The 23,709-nt window shown below is 37.0% G+C and overlaps 1 protein-coding gene across 1 annotated transcript in view; it reads right to left on the minus strand.

Annotated features, from left to right (window-relative positions):
* The window catches only part of LOC104243045 (phosphatidylinositol 4-kinase alpha 1), a 34,564-nt gene extending 11,585 nt beyond the window's left edge, over positions 1 to 22,979 (minus strand). Inside the window, exons 1-18 of the mRNA XM_009798170.2 lie at positions 21,729 to 22,979; positions 21,103 to 21,444; positions 20,853 to 21,008; positions 17,756 to 17,926; positions 17,456 to 17,614; positions 17,239 to 17,366; positions 16,855 to 17,161; positions 11,815 to 11,983; positions 11,444 to 11,661; positions 10,251 to 10,409; positions 9,969 to 10,151; positions 9,018 to 9,512; positions 8,537 to 8,896; positions 7,509 to 7,723; positions 7,064 to 7,244; positions 6,760 to 6,893; positions 6,518 to 6,668; positions 1 to 267 (exon numbers count right to left, since the gene is read on the minus strand). Of these exons, the coding sequence (XP_009796472.1) occupies positions 1 to 267; positions 6,518 to 6,668; positions 6,760 to 6,893; positions 7,064 to 7,244; positions 7,509 to 7,723; positions 8,537 to 8,896; positions 9,018 to 9,512; positions 9,969 to 10,151; positions 10,251 to 10,409; positions 11,444 to 11,661; positions 11,815 to 11,983; positions 16,855 to 17,161; positions 17,239 to 17,366; positions 17,456 to 17,614; positions 17,756 to 17,926; positions 20,853 to 21,008; positions 21,103 to 21,444; positions 21,729 to 22,568 (4,635 nt within the window). The 5' untranslated portion in view covers positions 22,569 to 22,979. The remainder of the gene's footprint in view (positions 268 to 6,517; positions 6,669 to 6,759; positions 6,894 to 7,063; positions 7,245 to 7,508; positions 7,724 to 8,536; positions 8,897 to 9,017; positions 9,513 to 9,968; positions 10,152 to 10,250; positions 10,410 to 11,443; positions 11,662 to 11,814; positions 11,984 to 16,854; positions 17,162 to 17,238; positions 17,367 to 17,455; positions 17,615 to 17,755; positions 17,927 to 20,852; positions 21,009 to 21,102; positions 21,445 to 21,728) is intronic.
* Positions 22,980 to 23,709: the final 730 nt, after the last annotated feature.

The following is a 23,709-nucleotide window of genomic DNA, read 5'->3' on the forward strand; positions in this document are numbered from 1 at the left end:
CTCGTCGTCATATCTCAGGGCCTGCACCAGTTGGGGCATGAAGAAGGTTACTCTTTGAGGAGGATAAGACTCCAACACCCTTAGAACATAAGCCATGACACGTGGATGACCCTTGTATGCTGGTGTGAGGAACTCCAGCGCCTGTGTAATTGAACAAGCAGCCCAGTGTGGCAATTGTTGTAGAAGTGTTGAATTTTCATCAATGGCTTTAGGTGTAACAAAGTATGGCAATGCTTCAGGTATGTGATGTATCTCCAATATACGCGACTGTAATAGAAACAAGATATACATTTTCATCAATCACAAAAAATCAAGAAAGGAAAAAATGGAAACCAAAATATAGTTCACCAAAATGAGTAGCAGTAAAGGAATTTCAGTAACAAGATCAAGTGTTTGGTTAAAAGGACGACTAATAAGATTGTAAAACAGGCCAACTCAGAGAAATAGTGACAAGCCAAGAGCTGTAAACCAAGTTCTATTTCTTCGCATATAAGAAAAATCATAAAAAGACCAAAAAAAAATCGACCTTAAGATGCTTTGGAAGACCATCAGCATCTCAAAAGAAACAGAATGGTTTACGACCAGGTATATCTTCAGCTAATAATATTATCATTATTTCTTACTTTATGCCTTCTCTTGGACTAGATTTATTCATCGGTACCAAAAAAGCTACATGGCCTAACACAATTGTCGTAGTGAGGAGAACAACTGCTCCACAGATCCAAACAATTCAAAAATTCAGGTTACAGTTGAGCAAAATGAGCATGCAATACAGAGAAATTAAGATAGCTAACAAGCAGCACAGAAAACATAGCAGCTATGAAAGATACTTATTTATTTAGGAGAAGCATTCGTCTGAGGTTTTTTGCTTTCAGACATGTAAAGCACCCCTAGAAATTGTATGTCGTATGTTGATTTGTATCTGTCAAGAGATTTGACTTAGACAACTTGAAGTAATTAGACCACTGCAGTATAAGAAAAAATCATGGCAATGAGCAAAAATTTAGTGAAAACACCAAAAGGAAATATAGTGCCATAAAATTTCATGCTTGAATCAGCAAGGCAAATGGAGGCTAATAACTTGTTTGGCCAAGCTTCCCCAATCCTAGAAGCACTTTTTTTCAAAAAAAGTACTCTTTTTTCAAAGTTGAAGTGTTTGGCCAAGCTTTTGGAAGAAAAAAAAAGTGTTATTGAGGAGAAGCAGAAAAAAGTAGCTTCTCTCCAAAAGCACTTTTTTGAAAAGCATTTTTTAAAAGCTTGGCCAAACACAAATTGCTGCTCAAAAGTGCTTTTCAAATTAATTAGCCAAACATAAACTGTTTCTCGAAGTACTTTTGAGAAAAGCACTTCTCAAAATAAGCTAATTTTTGCAGCCTGGCCAAACAGGCTATAACGCAAAAATGACCACAAGAACCATTCAACCAAATCTGAGGAAATGTTTGGTGAAGTCAACTACATTTCAAAACCATTCCAAAGCATTAAGAACGTATTTGGACTAGGCCATTGGAAGCTTTAGAAGCAAACATCTAAACTGGATGAATACTAAAATGACAAATGAGATCATTGATGTAGAAAGCACAACAGGACATCGTTTTCAAGCATGTCCAAAATTAGTGGATAGATTACGTAAATTGAATGATAATCGGTTGGCTCTATACTGTACAAGAAAAGAGATTTAGAATTACAGTAGTCTAGGCTGTCAAAATCATCATTTCTTTCATTTAGGAAATAGTGTTGTTAAAATCATGGAGACTGTCTATATTACTAGCTGGGTTGTTCCCAGTTTTTTGTAATAAGCAAATATATTTTATAAGAAGAAACAAACCCAAAAAAGGTGTCACCCTAAATAACACGTTTACACAAACCCAAAACATAAGCAGAAGGAACTAGCTCTCAGTCCAATTTCTTTCCCAATCTTTATTTTGCATTAAACTCATTTTCCATCATAGTTGACACTGCCTTCCAACCATCATAAGTCACTCTTGTTTACTGCTTCCCCTCTTTCCTATCTGGTGGTTTTTCCTATCTTGGTTCACATCTTTGCTAACTCCTCCATTACATCATGAACAACATTACCTTTTTTAATAACATTTTAAGGAGAAAACAACCGTATGTTTTCATCTCAGATGCCATGATTTGCTTAAAGACTTAAATCCTGTAACTCTGCCATCATGTTCACATATTACCTATTGGACCCTTATTGAAATTCAGTTAACTGATGGGTTGAACAGTTTCGTCGAGAGCCTTTAATGCATTCTTGGTTACCATTCTCCGATATCCAATTTTGACCCACTATCCCCTGTTGTCTTGTTTCAACTGCATCACCATATTCATTTCCCCACTCTTTTTCTAGATTAGAGTCCTCATCTGAGAGTATAATCCCCTTCTCCTACAGAATCCTCTCCAAAGTCAAGAACCAGTAAAGCATTATGGGTTATCCTTCCTCTGAGATCAAATTTTGACCCTCTATTCTTTGTTCTCTTGTTTCAACTCCATCACAATATTCATTTCCCCACTCTTTTTCTAGATTACAGTCCTCATCTTAGAGTATAATCCCATTTTCCTACAGAATCCCTCTCCAAAATGATTGAGCTTCTTGTCAGCCAGATCACAGATCCCCAATAATGCACCATTTTCAGATGTTTCATATGAAGTGTTCCTTCCTCATTTTTTCCTCGTGATCCAAATATTTTTACTGAGGAAAGGTCTTTCCAAGCAAGGAAGACCAGATAGAACTTGGAGCAGAGGAAATATTTTTTTTTTGAGAATGGTAACATATTATTTAATCGAAGCACAAAGGTTGTGCTAAGGCCATATATACATATATCAAAAAGAGCAAAAGCCACGGCTATCTTCTATCTCCTACTACAGTGATCCTATGATATCTATCATTGAATCTACATCCTGTACAAAATCTTCCTTACACCAAAAGTGAAACAAAAATAAGCAGTTCATCTTGATCTTCTGTAAGGAATTGTTGTGTCCTTCAAAACATCTACTGTTTCTTTCCATCCAAATGGTCCACCATATACATCCCGGGATGGTCTTCCACCACTTTTTTTGTTTGATCAGGTCTCCAAAGAAATTCCAGCAAGCAAGTAGCTCCCCTGTACTCCTGGGCATGGCCCATGACAGTCCTTTCATACTCAAAAATAGGTGCCATAAAGCTCTAGCAAACTGACAGTGTAAAAATAAATGGCTACTACTTTCAGCCTCATTTCCACACAGATAACACCTTGAACACAATGGCATGCCTCTTCTCATTAGATTGTCTTGTGTTAGACAGGCATCCCTGGCTGCTAACCATATAAAGCAGGCTACTTTAGTTGGTATTTTGGCTTGCCATATTGTTTTCCAGCTCCATAACTGAGTTTGCTGGCCTTGATGGTTGAGCAGTTTGTATGCTTAGTTCACTGCAAAAGAGCCACTACTATGCCTTGTCCATTTAACCCTATCCTCCTCCACTGTAGTTCCCTTGAACTGATCAAGTACATTCAAAAATTCAGTGAATCTAGGCAATTCCCAGTCATTTAGTTCTCTTCTAAAATTGAAAGTCCATCCATGTTGGTCCCAACTGTCTTCCACCGTGGCTTCATTATTCAAACTCAAAACTTTCATGTCACTAAAAAGGTCTTTCAAAGGTCCATGCCCTAGCCAATTATCATTCCAAAAGGATGTTTTCCTCCCATTCCCTACTACAATAGAAACATTCTCAGCAAAAAGAGGCCAATAAGCCCTGATGGACCTCCAGACACTAACCCCATATGTTGTTGTCACTGCTCTAGGTATCCATTGTCCCTCTAGTCCATATTTTTGAATGATGACCTGTCGCCATAAAGTTTGATCTTCCCTGTCAAACCTCCAAAGTCATTTCATGAGTAGGCTTTTATTATGTCGTCTCAAGTTTCTTATGCCTAAGCCCCCAGATTTCTTGCTTTGTGTCAAAACCTTCCAGTTAACCAAGTGATAACCTCCCTTCTCTTTATTTCCTTGCCAGATGAAATTCCTTCTCATAACATTAATCCTTTTCTCTATTTTTGTAGGAATAGGAAAAAGAGACATCATGTATGTGGGAAGTGCATCTAAGACACTGTTAACCAATGTTACTCTGCCCCCAGGGATATGTACTGGCTTTTCCACTTAGCCAATCTTTTCTCACATCTTTCTAACAGCCCACTCCAAATGTCTAACGACTTGTTTTTAGAACCCAATGGCATACCTACGTAGGTTGTAGGAAGAGTTCCAACTGTGCATCCAAGAACGCCTGTCAGCCTTTGTATATCAGTTACCTGGGATACAACTGTCAACTTTTGAATTAAAGGGCCCTGTTACTGAGCCCACATGCCTAGAACTCTCTTTTATGAAAATAGGGCTTGTAACTATATCATCACAAAACTTAGGCCGTACTTCCACTACTGCATCTTCTTGGAAAACTTTCACAATCGTCGGAATTTCACTCCACAACGGCAAGGAAAAAAGCATTCCTCCTTCTACTTCTACGACTCTAGGGATCTTTTCAGCCGGTCCCTTAACTTTGATACGAGCCCATCTCATGTGATTTCGCAGTTGCGTCTCTTCCTCCGTCTCAATCCATCCACCACATTTTTCTCTGATAGCTTTCATGGTTTCTGATGACCATAGATGTAATGGAAGTCCGAGAATCCTCACCCAGATCCAGTCGAATTTTGTTTCAGAAGGATAACAAGCTACTGTCGGGGACCACCAACTCAGAAATAGAGTAGCATTCTTCCATCTCTAGGTTTCCTCCATAGACTGTTCCGCCATCCTTCTGGTTGGGAATTCGAAAAGAAATTGTAGTCCATTCAGTTCATAGACTCCAATGGCATTACTCCACTTGTTGTTTACCCATCTTCGAACCTCTGTGCATGAGGGAATTAAATCTAGTTCTTTCGAGAACTTGCCGACGATGCACCTATTCAAAAGACTTTTGTCTGTTGGCATTGAAGCAGCAATTTTGATAGGGCTGCTTTCTGGTTGAATAACTCTGATGTTGGCATTTGATTCTGACCATTTGGTTGAGCGTAGAGTATGAGCAAAATCATTATGTAATTTTGGAACCTCTATTGCTCTTGTAAAGCGAAAGTTTCTGTGAATGAACCTTTCTATTTTAGAGGCTCTCTCTCCCCACCTTGCATTTAATTCAACTTCAGGTAGAATAACAACTGCTCTGCTTTCCCCACGTACAGAAACAATACTAATAAATCTCCCGTAACTGTTGTATTTCTGTGAGCAATAAAAGTTGAATAAATGATCCCTGGTCCTCCACCTATTAGAGACATTACCCTTTCTTTCAGAAGCTTTATGCAATAAATCACATAACCACAAAAGAATTTTTCTACTGAAAGTCATTCTTCTCATCAGGTTTCTCGTGCGCTCAACCCATTCAGACCACGATTCTCCATCCATATGCTTTTCCGTTATATCATAAGATTTACCCCCCCCCCCGCGCTGTAAAGTATATTCTATTCTCTATAATGAAGCTGCGTAAACCAAGTTTATAAGCAATCGCGTAAATGATTGGTATAAAACACAGTCCCTCCGCTGCCGTAGTCGCCGGAAAGAAAAATATGAGTCAGAGAAAGTTTTTCAAAAAAGATCTTAACTTAAAGAAAAACGGAAAAAAGTTCTAAACAGAGATCACAGTGGGTGAAAACTCAGCTTCAGCTTAAGGGACAGATGAAAGGATTCCGATGAGATGAAACACCAGAGAAAAGTAGTTCTACGATCCTAAGAAGTAGGAAAGAGAAAAACCTTGGGTAGTGTGCCTGAGAGCATTTTTTTCAATTAGAGAGTGAACATGTTTGTCGGAAATGCAAGGAAGCAGAACTTCATCCAATATTTCGGATCAACTTCAACTCTAGTCTTATCAAAATGGACTTCATCAACTCCTTGTCTGTTAAATAGGAGCGACATCCTACATAAATATTTTGTAATGTGGCATCTTCTCCATGCTTATACAAATAAAACTTTACTTCTCAGAAAAAAGATGATACCAAGCCATATCTTACAAGCATATTCTACAGGAAGCATTCCTCCATCTTTTTTGTTAAGAAAAATGTATTGAACATCTGATTGAGGTGGCAACTTTGGTCTAATTAAAGCATCATAACCTTTCTTTAAGGTGTAGAAAATTTCAGTCTCCACTCAAAAGGAAAAGATGATAATTAAAAAATCATTAGGGACATCTTTCTATTTCCTGGTCAGAAAATTTGTTACAGAGAACAGCCACCATATTATTGAAACTAGTTATGAAGCAAAAGTTACTTGAGAATGTTTGTCGTGTGATTCACCAAGGCCCTTATTTTAGGCGCTTTTGCATAAAAATTTCAACAAAATAGACAAATAAGGCAATCTTCATCATCCTAAAGTCAACTTCATACGCAATTTCTGTTTCAAGTCATCTTTATTCTCTCTTAAAATGCGTACCATTCAGGCACATTCATTCAGGGTTTAATAGAAAACCGAAGGATATGATAAGTGGGAATGAAAGACATACTTGCACCAACTGTGTTACTTCAGTCTTCAGATGATTATTTGTAGGAAATCTTGCAGCCAGACACAAAGCTATCCGAGGATCCACAGAAAAGGCAGTTCGAGCAAAATCGACCCATTTGTCGGAGCTGATTTTAAGACGTGAAGTGATCTCCCTGATGTTGGAAGAATTAATAACAATAGTGACAACCACATTAAAAGAAGTTAAAACAGGGAGAAAAACAATCAGTAATCATTGTGCGTTACTTGACAGTAGGTTGTGCCCAGACATCAAGTCTGTCAGCTTCATGCTGGCATAACATCAGAAGCAACTGTTTCCGCTTCTCCCTTCCAACAGTGTAGCTCTCCATTTGGCCCCAAATGGGATGGTATTGATCTCTCTGTGAGCATCATTAAGTTCAAAAAAGAGCACAAGGACCATAAACAATTGTTTGCAATTAGAGAAAAGAAACTGTTCCCACGACAAAAAATAAAGATATTTTAGGCACAAAAATTTTCACAAATGATGTAAGAACCAAAGTTTCCAGCGCCTCGATTATGATTATCTCACCACATCATTCAAAGAGTTTCCATTTTCCAGTGCCCGTCCTCTGGAATCAAGTTGGGGAGTATCTAATTGCTCATTCAAAAGATGATGGACAAACATAGAAACGGATTGTGCCTCACTCAGGGCAAGGTTCTTATTCATATCATACCACTCAGGTTGGTGAGCAAACCACCCCAATGAAGCCCTGTAATTGAACATCACCAAATGGTTGAATGCATCAGCAAATCAGCATACTCCTAAATAAGGCCTAGTCGAATGAAACATATTGAATCCATTGAGATAAACTTCCATAAACAAATAGACATATGTTTGCGAGCAACTTAATGTCTATTAGCAAGCTATCAGTCAGAAATGATGAGCAAGGAACTTCCACTACGCATTCCATGCCTGTATTCACAATGCAGGCAAGCATATCAGTCCAATTAAATGCAAGCTCATAAGTTTTTACCTATATATTCTGTCTTCCAGAAGCTGAAGCCCAGCCCTGAGGTTTTGCAAATTACCCTGTGACTTGCACGAGCAAAACTTCAGCCCAAGTAGCATCAGGGTGAAAAATGTGCCAGTAGCAGCAGGGTGGGAAGAAAAGTTCCAAGGTAGTTTGGTGGTTCCTTGCAACAACCTCCCTAAAAGTAAAAGCTGTGAAACACTAAAATGTCGAACAACCTGCAAAGACAAGTTTTTCAAAACAAAAAAAAAACTACAACTTGAACATTTATGAAATACATTTAAGAGAATCAAAAGGCTGAAACAATGATTGTTTTAGCAACATTTTCAAGAGAACATAAAGGCAGCTTTTTCACAAAAAAGGTTTGTTGTTTGTTTATTTTTCAATGTATGGTTTAAGCCATGTTTCATAGACAACTATTGACAGTCTGGAAAAAGAGTGTTGCAAGAAGTCAAAGAGCAAAAACTGAGAAGCCGTCAAGGAACAGAAAATATAATCATTTCAATTGTGATGAAGTTAGTAGAAAAAATTATAGTAGTTGTTTTACCACGGCATCACCACAGTCCAACTAATCCAAACACAGATTCAACAAGCCAAGTACTCCTCTATCATAGTACTCTACATAGAAACAGCATTAGTGCGAGAAATTGGTGAGGGAGGAAACCAACGAGGGTCCTCTCTTACAAGTGCTGGAAGATACTTGTAAAAGTTATACCAGACGAAAATATGATGAAAGAGAGAAACAACAGCTAAAGACACCAATATTGTGAAGTAGGTATTGCTAATTTGCCATGGAAAATCACATCTATTTAACTCGAAACCCTAGTACTTGAGTATTATGATTGAAGCAAAACATCATATTGACATATTCATCTAATTAAATTTCAAATAAGTGATAGGCCAACTGTACTGTAACATCATCTCTAACCTAACCATTTTTGGGTGGACAATAGATCAGTGTATGTTTGATTATCGCATTGGTTCATAGGGAGCAGCTAAGAGAGTGAAAGCATTAAAACATTGATAATCACCTCAAAACGATCAATGAAAAACCCAAGCCATAGTTTGTGGGCAAATATTTGATCAACGGGATCCTTTTCAGGTGGTGCTTCTGGCTCCCCGGCAACCAGGTGAGGCCTTAATTTAGCAGCAGGTCCACTACACCTAACTTCAGATGCAAAAAGACCTTGCTTTGTGTCGACTGTCCACAACCATGCATCGACAAGCTCAGCAAGTACCAGAGAACACAGTTGAGGAGCAGCTGAAACCAACCATGTCCAAATAAATACACCAGTCTCCATGGCATCAGATGTCAATATATAAGCTGGGCACCAGCAAAGAAGACGTAAAAGTTGTGAAAAGCTTTCTACATTTGATTTAGTATCTGAACCCTGTGGACAACAGCAAATAGGTAACATGTAAAGCGATAAAGAAAATTTAAGGGGAGAAAAAAGAAAGTTTCATCCCAGCCTAAGAAAGCAAAGACTGGTAGGAATTAGAAACTTTCTATACCAGATGAGAGAGAAGCAAAGCAGTTGCTTGAGAACAAGTTTCATGGAATGATGACTTATCCACTTCTTCCCCTTTTTCTGCAGTATTAACAAATTTCTGCAGCAGTCGGACAAACTTTGTAAGTAAAACCTCAGAAAAGGACTCAGGTTTTGGCTGCAAATTATCCACCATATCACCGGGACCCAATGCTGGCCGATCAAGGCTACCAATACTCTCATATAACCTTCTCATCCCAGCAATTTCTCCAGCATGATTACACTTCGCAGTTGCACTGATCATACCAGTACTGAGCACCTCTAAATTAAACGCCTCCGTCAATTTTAATTTTGCTCCAGATGCTGCAGCTGCTGCAGCCATAACAGCAGGAATATTTGCTGTTTTTGTTCCGGTCCAACAATCATTTTTACCAGTACCAATTTTTATCTCGGATAAGAGAGAAACAACTTCTGCTGTAGGCTGTGATTTTTGCCAAGTGTTTGCTTTACAAAGCTTTTCCTGAAGCAAGGAAAGAGAGACTAGCTAATAGTATGTAAAATAGAAAGTGTAAAAGGATAGCAAAGAAGGTAAAAATCCAGTACATCTGTACAAACCACGCAAATTCAGATCTTTCGGCAAAAAGGTATCTGACATTTTAAACTTCGTTACTAAATAAAGCTAAAATACCATCTGCACACAAAATATTCTCCTACATAAAAAAGACAATGTGTTTACCAATGTTAAAGGCTAGTGATGTTTTTCCAACAAAATAATATTTTGACAGCATGTATTGTAGCGGAGAGAGGGACCCAAATATTCATTTTGCACTCTAAGCAAAGTGCATCAATCCCTTAGCAAGAGCATATGCACAAGAAAATGAACATAGACGAACAAACATACTTGAAAAATGTAATACGGAGGGAAAAAAAAGTGATACAGCATGTCATGAAACTCGAAACTGATGGAATAAAGAACCTGAAGAAGCCCCTGACTAGTACAAGGAGCCTGTGAAAGTGAAACAATTATCCATTCGCGAACAGTCCTTTGGTACAAAGAGCGAATAGTAGCAACACAAGCAGGATCATTGACTACAGATGAAGGTGGATCATTGTGCACAGAAAACAACAGTGAATCTAGACAAGAAGAATTCCACAAAATCTGCAAGCCAATAAATTATTTAACCGTTAGTATCAACCAATGGCAACAAGCAAAGTAAAACAAATTTGACACTCAGTACAAGCAGCAGTGAAACACCACCTGAGGAAAGCGATCTCTTAATTGATTCAGCAAATTGACTGAGATATCTCGTATATGCTCATCCCTTTGAGACAAATTTTTTACAAGGAAACTGGCATGTGTGGACAACGTAGATTCCCTATACTCTGCTTCAGGTCCAGTCTCAGACATCCTATCCTCCTGCAGCAAGTTACTGGGATCTTATGACCTTAATGTAAAAAGACAAAAAAGACAAGAAACTGAATGGGGAGGCAAGAGAAGAGGATCAGCAATTTATGTTTGTTTAAAAACTATGATCTCCATTAGCTTTTTCACTAAGAAAAAGTAACTAAAAAGGGATGCTATACAGTTCAAAGTTGATTTCTAATGTGACGAACTTTGTCCATAACAGTTTCAAAATGTTCGTCTTCAGCTAAAGAAACTTAAAATGCTCTAAGTCGAGTACAGATATACGCATTTGCCTCCAGATGCAAAAAGAATGCCCCTTATCCCTATTTTCTACGATAAATTCCCACGCAATCCCCTAAAGATTCTAGATGGAAATAGGCTACGCCGTTTGATGCATATGATGGTGAAATGCAATAACCAATAAGAAGCAAAATAATCAGCAGTTTTGGTCTGAACTCGTTCAGAAAGAGAAAACAACAATGAAAACAACATATTATTTAGGCAATTGAGAATTTTGCAAACAAAACGAGGGGCTAAATTGTTTCGAAGACAGAAATTGGAAGCTAACAAATTCGTAAAGAGAGAAAGGAAGACAGTTATTAAAATATCCATATGGGAAACACACACAGCAAAGGATATTTAACGTACAAGATACACATATAAATTGTAAACAAAGCTGAATACAGAACATTATTGCACATAAGTTAAAAATACAAACAAGATGTATACAAAGATGAATGCTGAATTTTATAGATATAAGTTAAAATGTTTAAGTAAACAAACCTATCACACTCTGAAAATATACAGTTTAACTGTTCTTTTTTGTTTCACTGCATTTGGTATTCAACAATATTTTTCATTTAGTTCTATGAATTCTCGATGATTTGTGCATTCTGTTTCTTTCACTTAACTTGCATTTCTGGTATCCTTCAACCATCATATTACAGTACCCGTTTTAAGAAAATTTAGATATCCTGGTAATTTATAACCTTATAACTGCAAGTGATTAGTGTGTACAGCAAGACATAGCAGAAAGTTATAAGTACCAGCCACGCTACTGCTGTTTCAAAAGCCCTGTGAACAATTGCAGTCAAGCACTGTGAGACAGCCGGCGTGAGACCAGGACTCTTTAAGTATTCGAAGACACAGCTGAATGCACTTCTAGAAGCTGTTGAATTAGGGCCCACACTGAGAATCCCACCGTTACTACTAAACCGTATGATCTCCAAAAACGCTACAGCAAGTAGATAAGTTGACTTGACACCTGTAAAGGCCAAATAAAAATTATCTGTGAAGCCTAGAAACATCTCGATCATCATTTGTATCTAAGCAAAGAACATCTCCAAAACAATTAAAATTCATTAAGAACTTGATTTCCTTCTCAAACCAAATCCGAACACGAAGAAATTCAACAAACCGGAAATTGTGCTCATCGCTGAAACTTCCATACGCCCTCCTAAAGCAGCAGAAAGAGCAGTTCTTTGGCTAACGGCGGCTTTCTCATTGCCACTACCACGCCGACTACCTGGGTTATGAAGAGCATTAAGTTCCAACTCATCTTCAAGCCACTTCACGGAGCTCACAACCTGGTAAACAGCACGTCTTAGACACCTTATATAAACTATTTGGTTAAACGAATTACATTATTAACATGAAACGAGAAATATTACAAGATTCAAGACGAAAAGAAATCGCACATTTATTGGCCTGTTACTTTTGAAGTTATGGCTTGTGAGTAGGATAAACTATACCACCTTGAAGTAAATAACAAGAACAACCCATATAATCTTTCTAGTCTCTTTTTCTCCACATATCACATCCCTCACAGTGGTTTAAAAGCTAAAAGCGGACAAAAACTATATGATTAAAGCGAGAAGTGAAGCGAAGGCTTCCTTGAAGTGAGTTGTACAATTTACAAAATATAAACTTCGCTTTACTTGAAGTGAGTTGTACAATTTACAAAATATAAAAATATAAACATATATCAGTTTAGTACTATAATAATATCATAATTAATATAACCAATTTTTGAGAAGACAATTAATATAACTACTTCTGGCATCCAGTATGCAATAATATTGATAGTAATCCAGCTTCTCAAAGTTGAGATTCAAAAAGCCAACAATTTTTTGTTGGGATCACTTTGTGTATCATTGTTTGAAGCATAATGTTGATAGTAATCCAGCTTCTCAAAGTTGAGATTCAAAAAACCAACAATTTTTTGTTGGGATCACTTTGTGTGTCATTGTGGTTTAAAAGCTAAAAGCGGACAAAAACTATATGATTAAAGCGAGAAGTGAAGCGAAGGCTTCCTTGAAGTGAGTTGTACAATTTACAAAATATAAAAAAATAAACATATATCAGTTTAGTACTATAATAATATCATAATTAATATAACCAATTTTTGAGAAGACAATTAATATAACTACTTCTGGCATCCAGTATGCAATAATGTTGATAGTAATCCAGCTTCTCAAAGTTGAGATTCAAAAAACCAACAATTTTTTGTTGGGATCACTTTGTGCATCATTGTTTGAAGCACAAACTTCTATGAAGCGCATGGCTTCCCTCATCAGACGACAAGCCTTCATTTCACCGATTCAAGCGACGAAGCAATGGCTTTTAACAACATTGATCCCTCCCTTCTCAAATAATTGAGAGCCCTAAAGCGAGGCTCAAAACATGTTGAGCGTTTCGCCTCGCTTTGCGGGCGCTTCAGTGTCTCATCAAGGCTCTCAGACATATTTTTCCTTGCCAATGAGTGTAATCTTAAAAATGCAACGATGGATAATTGATATTTCACTTTATCGTTATTTTTTCTTCAATTTGTTTGTTCATATATTTGTTATTCATGCTTATAATTATTGGTCATGGACTACATATACATATTTTTACTTTTTCTCCAGTTGCGCTTTTTTTCATTAAAGCTCGTACTTTATTTGCGCTTTGCGCTTAAAGCCCCAACGGGCCTTAGAGTTTTTTTGTGTTTTTCGCCTTTGATAACACTAATTGAGATCAAGAAAAATATCAAACATGTGGATAATTAAGTTATCTTTAGACATGTGATATCCTTATTTTCGGTTTGGAAGTAAATGCACCAATACTGCAGTTCTTTCCGGTCGGTCAAAAGGACCAAAACAAAAGAGACAGCCATATAAGAAACTTATGTAATGAGAACTCGAGGAACTTTATTTTTTTGATAACCAAGAAATCCCCGAGGCCCGGTGGCCCTTGATCCAAAATTCGATAGATGGTGGGGCCGCCACTCTACCTTTCTCGACTTAAATACCAGGCTTTTGTCTGCCGCAAGTTCAAACACGTATTGTGCACCTAATCCACAAATCACGGGATGCAATCTTACCACTTGACCATAGCCCTGAGGGCAAGAAATTGAAGAACACAATCACAAGACATGCTCATATAAAAATCGTCTAATGACAGGTTTTTCTAGAAACCTTAGCTACATTCATATAATTAGATGTGCTAAAGTAAAGGATCAAGGATGTCACGAAATATATTAGGGTTAGAAAGGCTTGTGATAAACCCAAATAGTATCCGTATAAAGGTTTGGAAGTGCCTTTGGGATGTCGGAATACCATAACTAACCAAGTTATTCAATGTTATTATATTAAGAAGTGAAAAGATGCCAAACAAGTGGACAAGAGTACCTTGGTTCTGACTATAAAACAAATGAGATGTTCAAAGTTGTGTGAACCAACTAGATATAAACTGAGTCTATGATGAAACTTCAGTAAAGAACGACAGAGTGTAGCCTTGGAGACATTAGAACACTGCAAATGTGATAAGCGACAAGTTTGGTTTTGTGTCTAAGCAGAACTACAACCAAAGATATATTATTGAAGATTGATGAAAGTTTATAGAGAGACGAAGAAGGATCTCCATGTGCTACTCATTGACATAGATAAAAAATAGATATGATAAAGTGCTATGAAAGGTCTTTTGGTGGGTGTCTTGAAAAAAAGGAACTCATACCAAATATGTAATTACTGTAAAAGATATTTAAGAGCAAGTTGTCACGTGTGAGAATAGTGAGAAATGTTTCTCATAGCATAGGATTTACACCAAGGATCTACCTTGAACTGATACTTGTTTTAGCCCAGTTATGCATGAATTAACCACTAGTATCTTGATAGCATACTGGATGATATTCATTATATACAATTTGCAGGTGATATTGTGTTAACTCACAAACTAGCTAGGGAATACTGTGGAGAACTACTTTAGAGAGTAAGTAGTTTAGAATAAGTAAAAGTAAACATAATACATGAACAACAAGTTTAGGCCAGTGTTATCAAAGGCGAAAAGCGCAAAAAAAGCTCTAAGGTCTGGTGGGGCTTTAAGCGCAAAGCGCAATAAAGTGCGAGCTTTCATAAAGAAAGGCGCAAATGGAGAAAAACTATATATATATATATATATATATATATATATATATATATATATATATATATATATGCACGCTTACCGAAGCGTTGGATAATTTTACTAAATATATGTATTAATAATGTACGAAAATGGATAAGTAGGAAAAAATGACCCCACTTGACATAAATTGTGTCTTGGTGTGTTGGTTATGTGCTTGATTTTGCTCTAAGAGGTCAAAGGTTCAAACCTCAACTAGTACATTTTTTTTTTGCAAATATTTGAGAGAGCCTTTGTGGTTAAAAATTGTGATGAAGTAGAATTGAACTCGGGACCTTTTATAACTTAAGACTCAACAAAATCAATAGACTGAGGCTATTTCTTGTCTAAAAGGATGATAATCAAATTTATATTCCAGTTCCTCTATAAATTTCGACACCGCTTACCAAATTCTTGTGTACGCCCCTGTATATGTGTGTGTGTTATCCAAGACTAATATTTATAAGCATGAATACCAAATATATGGACAATGAAATTGAAGAAAATTTACGATAAAATGAAATATCAATTGTTTAGTGTCGCCTCTTCAGAATTACGCTCATTGGAAAGGAAAAGTATATCTTAAAGCCTTAATGAAAACACTTAAGATCTCGCTAAGCGAGACGAAGCGCCCAACATGTTTTGAGCCTCGCTTCAGGGCTTAAGCGCGCTTTTGAACTGTAGGCCCATAAGAAGAACGAAGATAAAATAAGATTGGACGGAATTGCTATGCCTATTTACAGAAAATTCGGATATCTAGACTTAGTGCTCTAAAGGAATGGCATAATACAGACCTAAAATAGGAATGGTCCAAATGGAAGATTGTTATGCGTTGTAAATTATGAAGATACCTAATAAAGCAAAAGATAAAAGATAAGTTCTATAGAACAGTTGTGAAACAGGCAATGTATATGAAAGTGAATATTATGCCTCAAATAAGTGTTGTCGAAATGCAAGTGTTAAGATCTCTACTTTTTCTGTTGAAGTGTTAAGATCTCCACTTTACTCCAAGAAAATGCAAATGTTAAGATGAATATACAATCATACAAAATTAGACAAGGTTAAAAACAATCACATCAGATAGAGGGTGCAAGTAGCACAAATAGAAGATAAATTGAGAGAAAGTCGTCTGAGATGGTTTGATCATATCCTAAGTAGAGATCCAATATGCCGTTCCTAAGCATGACAGTACAATAATTGAAGGTACTAAAAGGAGACAGTGCGAAGTGCAAAATCACGTTGAGAGAATTAGCCTCAAAAGAACTTTAATCTATCAGAATTAATGCTAACTTAGCTAACAACTAACAACTTTTAAGCAAGGATCCTGCAACATCAACTAGTTTGATTTAGACTTAGTTCTTATTGTTCTTTAAGTTACACTAGGTTTGGTAGGAATAAGTGTGAGATTTAGAGAATCCTAACTTAGAAAACCTTTAATTTGCCTAAACAGATAAATTATTTACGAATATTGGAATGAAATGGATGAAGGGGGGCCTTGGAGAAGGGGTGCCTTGGAGCAATGGTAAAGTTGTCTCCATGTGAGCTACAAGTCACGGGTTCGAGCTGTGGAAACAGCCACTAATGCTTGTATTAGGTTAGACTATTTACATCACACCCTTAGGGTGCGGTCCTTCCCCGAATCCTGCGTAACGCCGGATACGTTGTGCATTGAAATGAAATGGATCGGCAAAATGAACCTTTTTTCTGTTCATGTTGTTGTGATGTAGGTTTTCCAAAATGAACCGCGTCTTAATCAAGGAAGAAGAAGAAAAAGAGCAAAATATTAGAGCTAAATGAGCAAGAGGAATTACTAGGAAAACCGCTAAACTACTATGTTGGGATGAAAATATGTAGCACACATGACATAGGAATGCACCTACAGGTGCAACATCTTAAGCATTTTCTTAACATGTTTCTCGAGATTGACCTACAATAGTTGCAACAAGGCAGCAATTTCAACATAAGAAGTAACATTCTAGGAGAAGATGATAACAAACTTTTATGAGACGCTGAACTTCTAAGTCAGAACCAAACTTACAAGTGGTGGGGTTCCTTGAGAAATGCGTTGGACAGCAGAGGACCAATCAGCACTCCACATGTATGGACCACTCACCGCTTGAAGTGCAATTGCTCCCATGCTACCAACACTGTTTAGAGTCGTTGATACTAACTTTGCCATGCCATTAAGGTTCTGTAATGGAGGAGCTAACCCAAAGAGAGCAATATAGAACCACAAGTTTCTAAACAACTTCAAGAGTGAAGGTTCAACGTCTACAGTAGGATCAAAATCTGAACATATCTCAGCCACGGCAGGAAGGAGAGGCCCAAGAAAATCTGCTCCACTCCTGCAAAATACAGTCCCTGAGTTCATCCAGAAACACTCCAGTAAAGCACATTCTCAGCCAACATTACAAAAACCTACTTTCCGCTTTTTGACTCTGCAGCCAAGCCCACATCTGAGCACAGGGATAGCAAACGTTGACGGTAGTCTGTACGCAACTTAGGAGTAGTCAAGTCTCTGGCAATCAGAAGAAATCCTGCGGGAAGTGTCTAGAATGTGATTGAACATGTGAGCAATCGATCAATAAGAGATGGTGATAATTAACTGCTATAATATGATAAAAACACCATGAGCCCACCTCAACACGCTCTGTTGTGGCCTCTGGGGCTGTGGTCTTACTTTCAGCTGAGCCAACAGCAGCAAGCTTACTTAAGTAACTCCTTGTCATCAGAACAACAGCTTCACGGTAGGATTTCTCAAAACCTAAACTTGCCATACGAGCAACAGCATCAAGAAGCTGCAGCAGCTCAACAAAAACAGGTTGAGAAACTCAGAAAGTGATTCAATTAGCTCAGTTAACAGAGTAAAGGCTTTCAAAACTTGAGTAAATTTTGCAGAGATACTGCACTAGGTTTGTGATGAAAAGAGATTTTCATACTCGGAGTCTCAATAAGCCTGGTATTGATGCATCACGCTCCTCTAAACTTTCAATGAATTTAGGCAATATCATATCCACAATTTCAGGCCTCTTAACTGAAGAATTCAGATCAGCTAGTAACCTTATAACGTTCAACTGCAGGGAAGGAGCTGCCTGCTTCTCCTTCTCTACCTGGAAAAGTAGGCATTTGCAAATAATATAATCAAAACAGAGACTAATAAAGAAACACTAAGAGAATTAAGCAATATGTCCTCTATGAAAAAATGCAAATACATGTAAGCCTCTTAGGTGGGTGTTACCATATTCGACGAGATTCCCACACCTTGGTTTGTAGAAGTATTTCATGAATATAAAGCATTTATTGGAAAAGGAGAGGATATTTAGTGAATGTTTTTTTAGATTGTTAAGGGAATAAATACTATTTTGTCACAGGCCAACCAGAAAGATGCTTGTCTAATGGCACAACTATGAATTTGCTCATCAAACTGTGATTTCAAACCTCTACTTGCAGAAACTTAGATATTCCAAAGCTATAGCTCAGTTGGCTGGCTACCTGAACTTTCACCTTGTTGGTGAAGGTTCAATTCCCCACCATGTAATCCTCGCCCCCATTTCCCCTTCCCCTATCCCTATGTAATTAAAAAAAATTGAAAAAACAATAAATAAATAAAAAACAAAAAAAAATCTATACTTCAGCTATAGGTTTTGCAGCCTGTAAAGCCGGATAACAAGCAAACTTCAATGTAAATGGATGCATATAAGCTATAAAAGTATTAGATTTCAATACTTTATCATCAGCAAATGTCAAGAAGAAAACCAAGAGATTTTCTCAGATCAAACGAAAACTAACTTCGATTATTTTCTTTGATGAGTAAACTATTTTCAACTTCTTTTATTGGTAACATATCTTCTTCTTCTTTTTTTGAGAGGGAATCATTAAACAATTCCTTATCAGTCTTGACTCCTTTCAATATGAACAATAATTCAACCGATTTAATTGACTAGTACATAACAAGTATGGAACAAAGAAATATAATGGTACTAGGTTGACCTAAAGTGTTCCTATTTATATAGCAGGATCAAATAGAATTGAAGGAAAATGAATGTGATAAGACAGAATTTTTGATAAATTATATTTTTTTGATTGGTAACTATCTCAACTTTTTTGATACAAACTTTTCACAACATTTACATCGAACAACAACGAAACGAAATATTTCACATGATATACCAATTAACTCCTAAAGGTAAATCAAACATACAGGTCCCTAAGCAAGCATTCAAAAAGCTAGCACAATTTCTAAGGGTTCTGTGACTCACAAGAAAAATCCTTCCCTTCTGTGAGCCTAGGAGAAACCAGAAACTCAACAGTGCAGATTAAACCACTAATCAAGACATTAAATGCCAAAAGTTTTGTCCTTGCAACATGAAAGAGCACATTCAGTTTTTTATTATCAAAATAGAGAAAGAGCAAATTTCTGAGGGAAATAAAGAGGATGCTTACACAACAATCAGTTGTAAAAATTACAGACATTTGAGGCACAAGTCAATCTTGTCCGTTCTTAGGCCTTAAAAAACAACCAAATCTAAGAAAAAACAAAGCTCACAGACTAATCTTGAACTCAAACTTGATAACACAGTTTTACTTCAAGAAAAAATAGATAAAAGCTTGAATAATGACCTAGTAATTGAAGCAGAACACAATGAAGCTAGACTCTAGAGTTGGGGCACAAGGAAGCTAGACTCTACTGGAGTAAATTAAGAGGGAGAAAGATAGATGAACTTAATTTACATTAACTGTAAGATCACGTGAACTGCAGAAGTCACCACACATTTTAACACAGATTCAATGACACAATCTCTGATCTATAAAATCAAAAGGGTTTTCACCACTCCAAGTTATCAACATGAAAAATCTGATAGGAAACAATCAACCTGGAAATGCCAGTTTTTGTGGGACAGGGAAGGAGTGGCATTAATTAGCAGTGTGCTAGATACTCTTCAAACATACTTAATGTCTCATTTCTATGACATCAAAGGTGGAAATGCTGCTCAACAGCATAGGAAGGACTTTTATGTGGGAAGGAAAAGCGAAAATCTTTTTTGGCAGAATACCTCGTGACCCCCCTAAACTTGACATGTTTTATTTAGTGCACACTGAGTATACACAGAGTATATACCAAGTAAAAGTTCAATGTCACAAAAATATCTTCCTTCAATTCCAGGCCATCAATTATGACGAAACATTTTTTTTGTTTTTTCATCAGTATAACCAAAAAGGTTGCTTTTATAGTTTAGGCTTAGCTAGGTAGATAAAATGGTAACAAAAAAAAACCCATAATTTTGCAAGGAAAAAACACTAGCTTCTCAAGCACATTGAGGTAAATATGACATCACAAAAATAAACCTGAAAATGCTAAAAAGGAGCAATCTTGACACACAAAAGTGGGAACTTTTACCTTGAAAATGCTAAAAAGGAGTAATCTTGACACACAAAAATGCTTACAGTTGTTAGCTTGTTGTAAATGGAAAGATGTGAAATAGACATTTTGATAGAGTCTTTTTAGCTTTTTAAGGCTTAGCCTGCTTTATTCAAAGCTTGTATATATTCCTGCACTCTCATATTGCTGGTTTTACTGTGACAAGATTCTTACTATACCTATCAAAAAAAAAAAAGAGGAAGAGGAAGAGCCAGATGGCAGATTCTTCTTTTGTAGACTACTAATGTGCGTCAAGGAGAAAACAAAATTAAAAAGAATAAATAAAAAGTCATAGGAAGTTATTGTACATAGTAATAGATGTGTTTATCCATATATGTCCAGTATAATAGTTTAATCAGGAAAAAATTACCGAAATGACTTATACTAGAACAAATGATACTAACAACATTCTACCTTCCAGAATTGGCTCCATTTGCAACATGCGGAGCAAATGACTAGCAACTTTAACTTGCAAATAATTTTATCTAGCGACTCCAAACAACAGGCAATGTTTACTACCTCTTGATTCATCAACAAACATCCATTTACTTCCACTAGCTCATGATAAATGGGTGCGAGTTATTCAAATGGGCAATAAACTGCAAGGTAAAACTAACCTCTTCCTCATAACGATTCCTTTCACAAATAGGAAAGCCCATAATAAAAGTGTCCACAGGAGATCGATCCTTGTTCCATCCAAACTGAATTATCTCGCAACTTGTCTTCAACACGCTTTCAAACAAGGCCCCCTGGTTGCTGCCCCAACTGTCTGCCTGTGGTGAAAAAACCCATAATCAAGAAGTTATGCTAGATTCTACAATCACCATTGAACCATTAAGTGCGACTTAATGCAGCTGAATGTTGTACCTGAGCACATGTCGCCAGCACAAGAGGCTTAAACCGAATGAGCAGCACTCGAAGCATCTGACCATCACGAGCAACAGCAGCATGGGAAATTCCAGAAAGCAAGGAGCGGAATAGCTCTTCACATGCTCTCAACTTTCGCCACACTGAGAATAAACATGCCTCTGCAGCCTCTATCAATGAAGCAAGAGCTCCCTGCAACAATCTTTTTGATGATTTTCCATCCAAATCAAGTGATGCAAGAGTTTTAATCTGCAATCTGGCTGCTGCTTGATAAACAGCAAGTTTGGCATTGATCCTAACTTTCAGCGACTGCCCTTGTTCTGACCAATCACGTTTCCTTATCTGCCAGTCAACCAAGTTAATTAGACCATCCTTTTCACTAACTTTTCCATCTTCTCTTCTAACGAGCAATAAACCACACATTTATTGAAATAAACTGCAATTACACCATGCTTTCTAGTAACATGCAATTTCTACTCTGAAGAAAAGGCACCACGGATAATTAAACAGAATAAACTACAATTTAAACCAACCCTTTTTCCGCAACAATGCAGCTATTATCCTAAAGACCAAAAATTCACCACATATATTAAACTGAATAAACAGCAGTATCTTGAAATGTTTACCTTTAAAAATGCTACCATCGACTGAAATTGCTGCTTTACGATACCTCTAACATTATCCAATAGATTGGCCTCAATAGAGACTTTTCCCAGGACATTTCCTATCAATTTCAAAGCCATTTCTCTTTTCTCAATGCTATCAAGTGGCTCCTCTTCGAATGAGGCAATGGCTCGTTGTTTCTCTGCACTGCCATCTCCATCATTGTACCCACCACCACTACTTCCACCTAACAAATCTATATTGCTAACGCTCATAGGTGAACTATGAGAGGAAGAAGTTCCAAGCAGCTCTCGGGGAGAGCTAGGGACAAAATTATCAAACTGCTCGAGCAGACCCGAAACCAACTTATTAGCATCAGAAGGAACAATAGGAGGGAAATAATAACACATTGCTTTCAAAACTGCCTTCGAAATCCCCAAATCTCCACTCCTGTTACCTAAAGCCGATGTCACAATATCCCCCGTGAATCTAGCTACGTCGGCAGAAAATTCCGGAGACAATTCACATGCTTTACAAATATATTCCAAAAGATCACGGAAAAATGAAACAATTGAGTCGTTTGTAAGGGATTGAGGCCAAAAGTGCGGGTTAAAAGAGGAAGGAATTGAACGATAGAACGCGAGAACGAGGGATTTGGGCATTTCATCCGAATGGTTAGGACATTTGGAGAGGAATCGTGCAACGGCGAGTATGGCATTGAGTTGAGACCTTGAAACCCTAGGAGAAGATCCAACGAGTAAGGCTTCTGCTGGAGGGCATCTGCCGCATATCCATGCTAATTTCTCTGCGAATTGAGCTGGGTTTTGTGCGATTAAATCACATAGCTCAATCAATGACTCCATTTTTAGAAATAATTATGTCAACAGAATGAACCAAAAAAATTTAAAGAAATGACAACTAGATCAGGAAATAATAGGCAAAATCAAAACTGGAAAGGGCCCGATCGGCTGGATCAGGGACCTGGAGGAAAATGGAAATGTGACGGAGCCAAAAGAATTCACGAATGCGGTAGTGGATATTATTATTATAGATTTAATAGGAAAATTGTAATAAGAATGTGTCAAAGAGGATAATGGAGGAGAAATGAGGTGCAATTCGTGAATTCCGATGCCGGCTCCTTGTTACTTTTTCAGTTTGGGGGAAGCACACTGCACATCGCGCGCCTCGCTCAGATTTTTTTGTCTTTTTCCCCAGAATTTTGATGCAGGCGCGAATTATTCGGCAGAATTAACTGGACTCCGTGCGTCTCGTAGTTTCATACTCTGTGATAGTATTATTTAAGTAGGAACAAATCAAAATTTGCCCCTAAACTATACTATGAAATGGTTTTAATTTATTTTTTAAAAAAAGTTGGCTCAAATATGTTTTTGCCGTTATCAAAATGGGCTAAATTTATTTTGCTAACAAAAAACTTATACCTATTTTTTTAAAAAGTTTTAATATGTACCCACTTTTTAAACAACTTCAACCTCCTTCTCCTCCTTCGTTTTCTTCTTCTTCTTTCTTCTGCTGTTATTGGTGTTGCTATGAAACTTCAATTCATGGGATGATTGTCATAAGTATGTTTATCAGATTATTTAAAAATAAATTATAAATAATTACGTAAGTTAGTAGACAATAATTTGTGAATATTTCCACGTACGGGAAGTTTAAAGTCACACTTAGTGATTCTTTTCATGATATTTTGTTCTTTTCACGTTTATTATTTCCAAAATTTTATGATTTAGATACTGTTGGCAATCTGATTATTTTATAGTAGTCTGATTATGACAAAACTAATGAATCCGGGACAAGAAAAACTTCAACTTATTTAGTGCTGAAGTTTTTACAAATGAACTAAATAATTTCAGCATATGCTGAAGTTCTTGAAAAAGCTTAATGACAAAACTAATGAATCCAGGACAAAAAAACTTCAGCTTATTTAGTGCTGAAGTTTTTACAAATGAACTAAATAACTTCAGCATCACAAAACTTTAGCTACTA

The sequence above is a fragment of the Nicotiana sylvestris genome, chromosome 3, assembly GCF_000393655.2.
Source record: "Nicotiana sylvestris chromosome 3, ASM39365v2, whole genome shotgun sequence".
Classification (NCBI taxonomy): domain Eukaryota; kingdom Viridiplantae; phylum Streptophyta; class Magnoliopsida; order Solanales; family Solanaceae; genus Nicotiana; species Nicotiana sylvestris.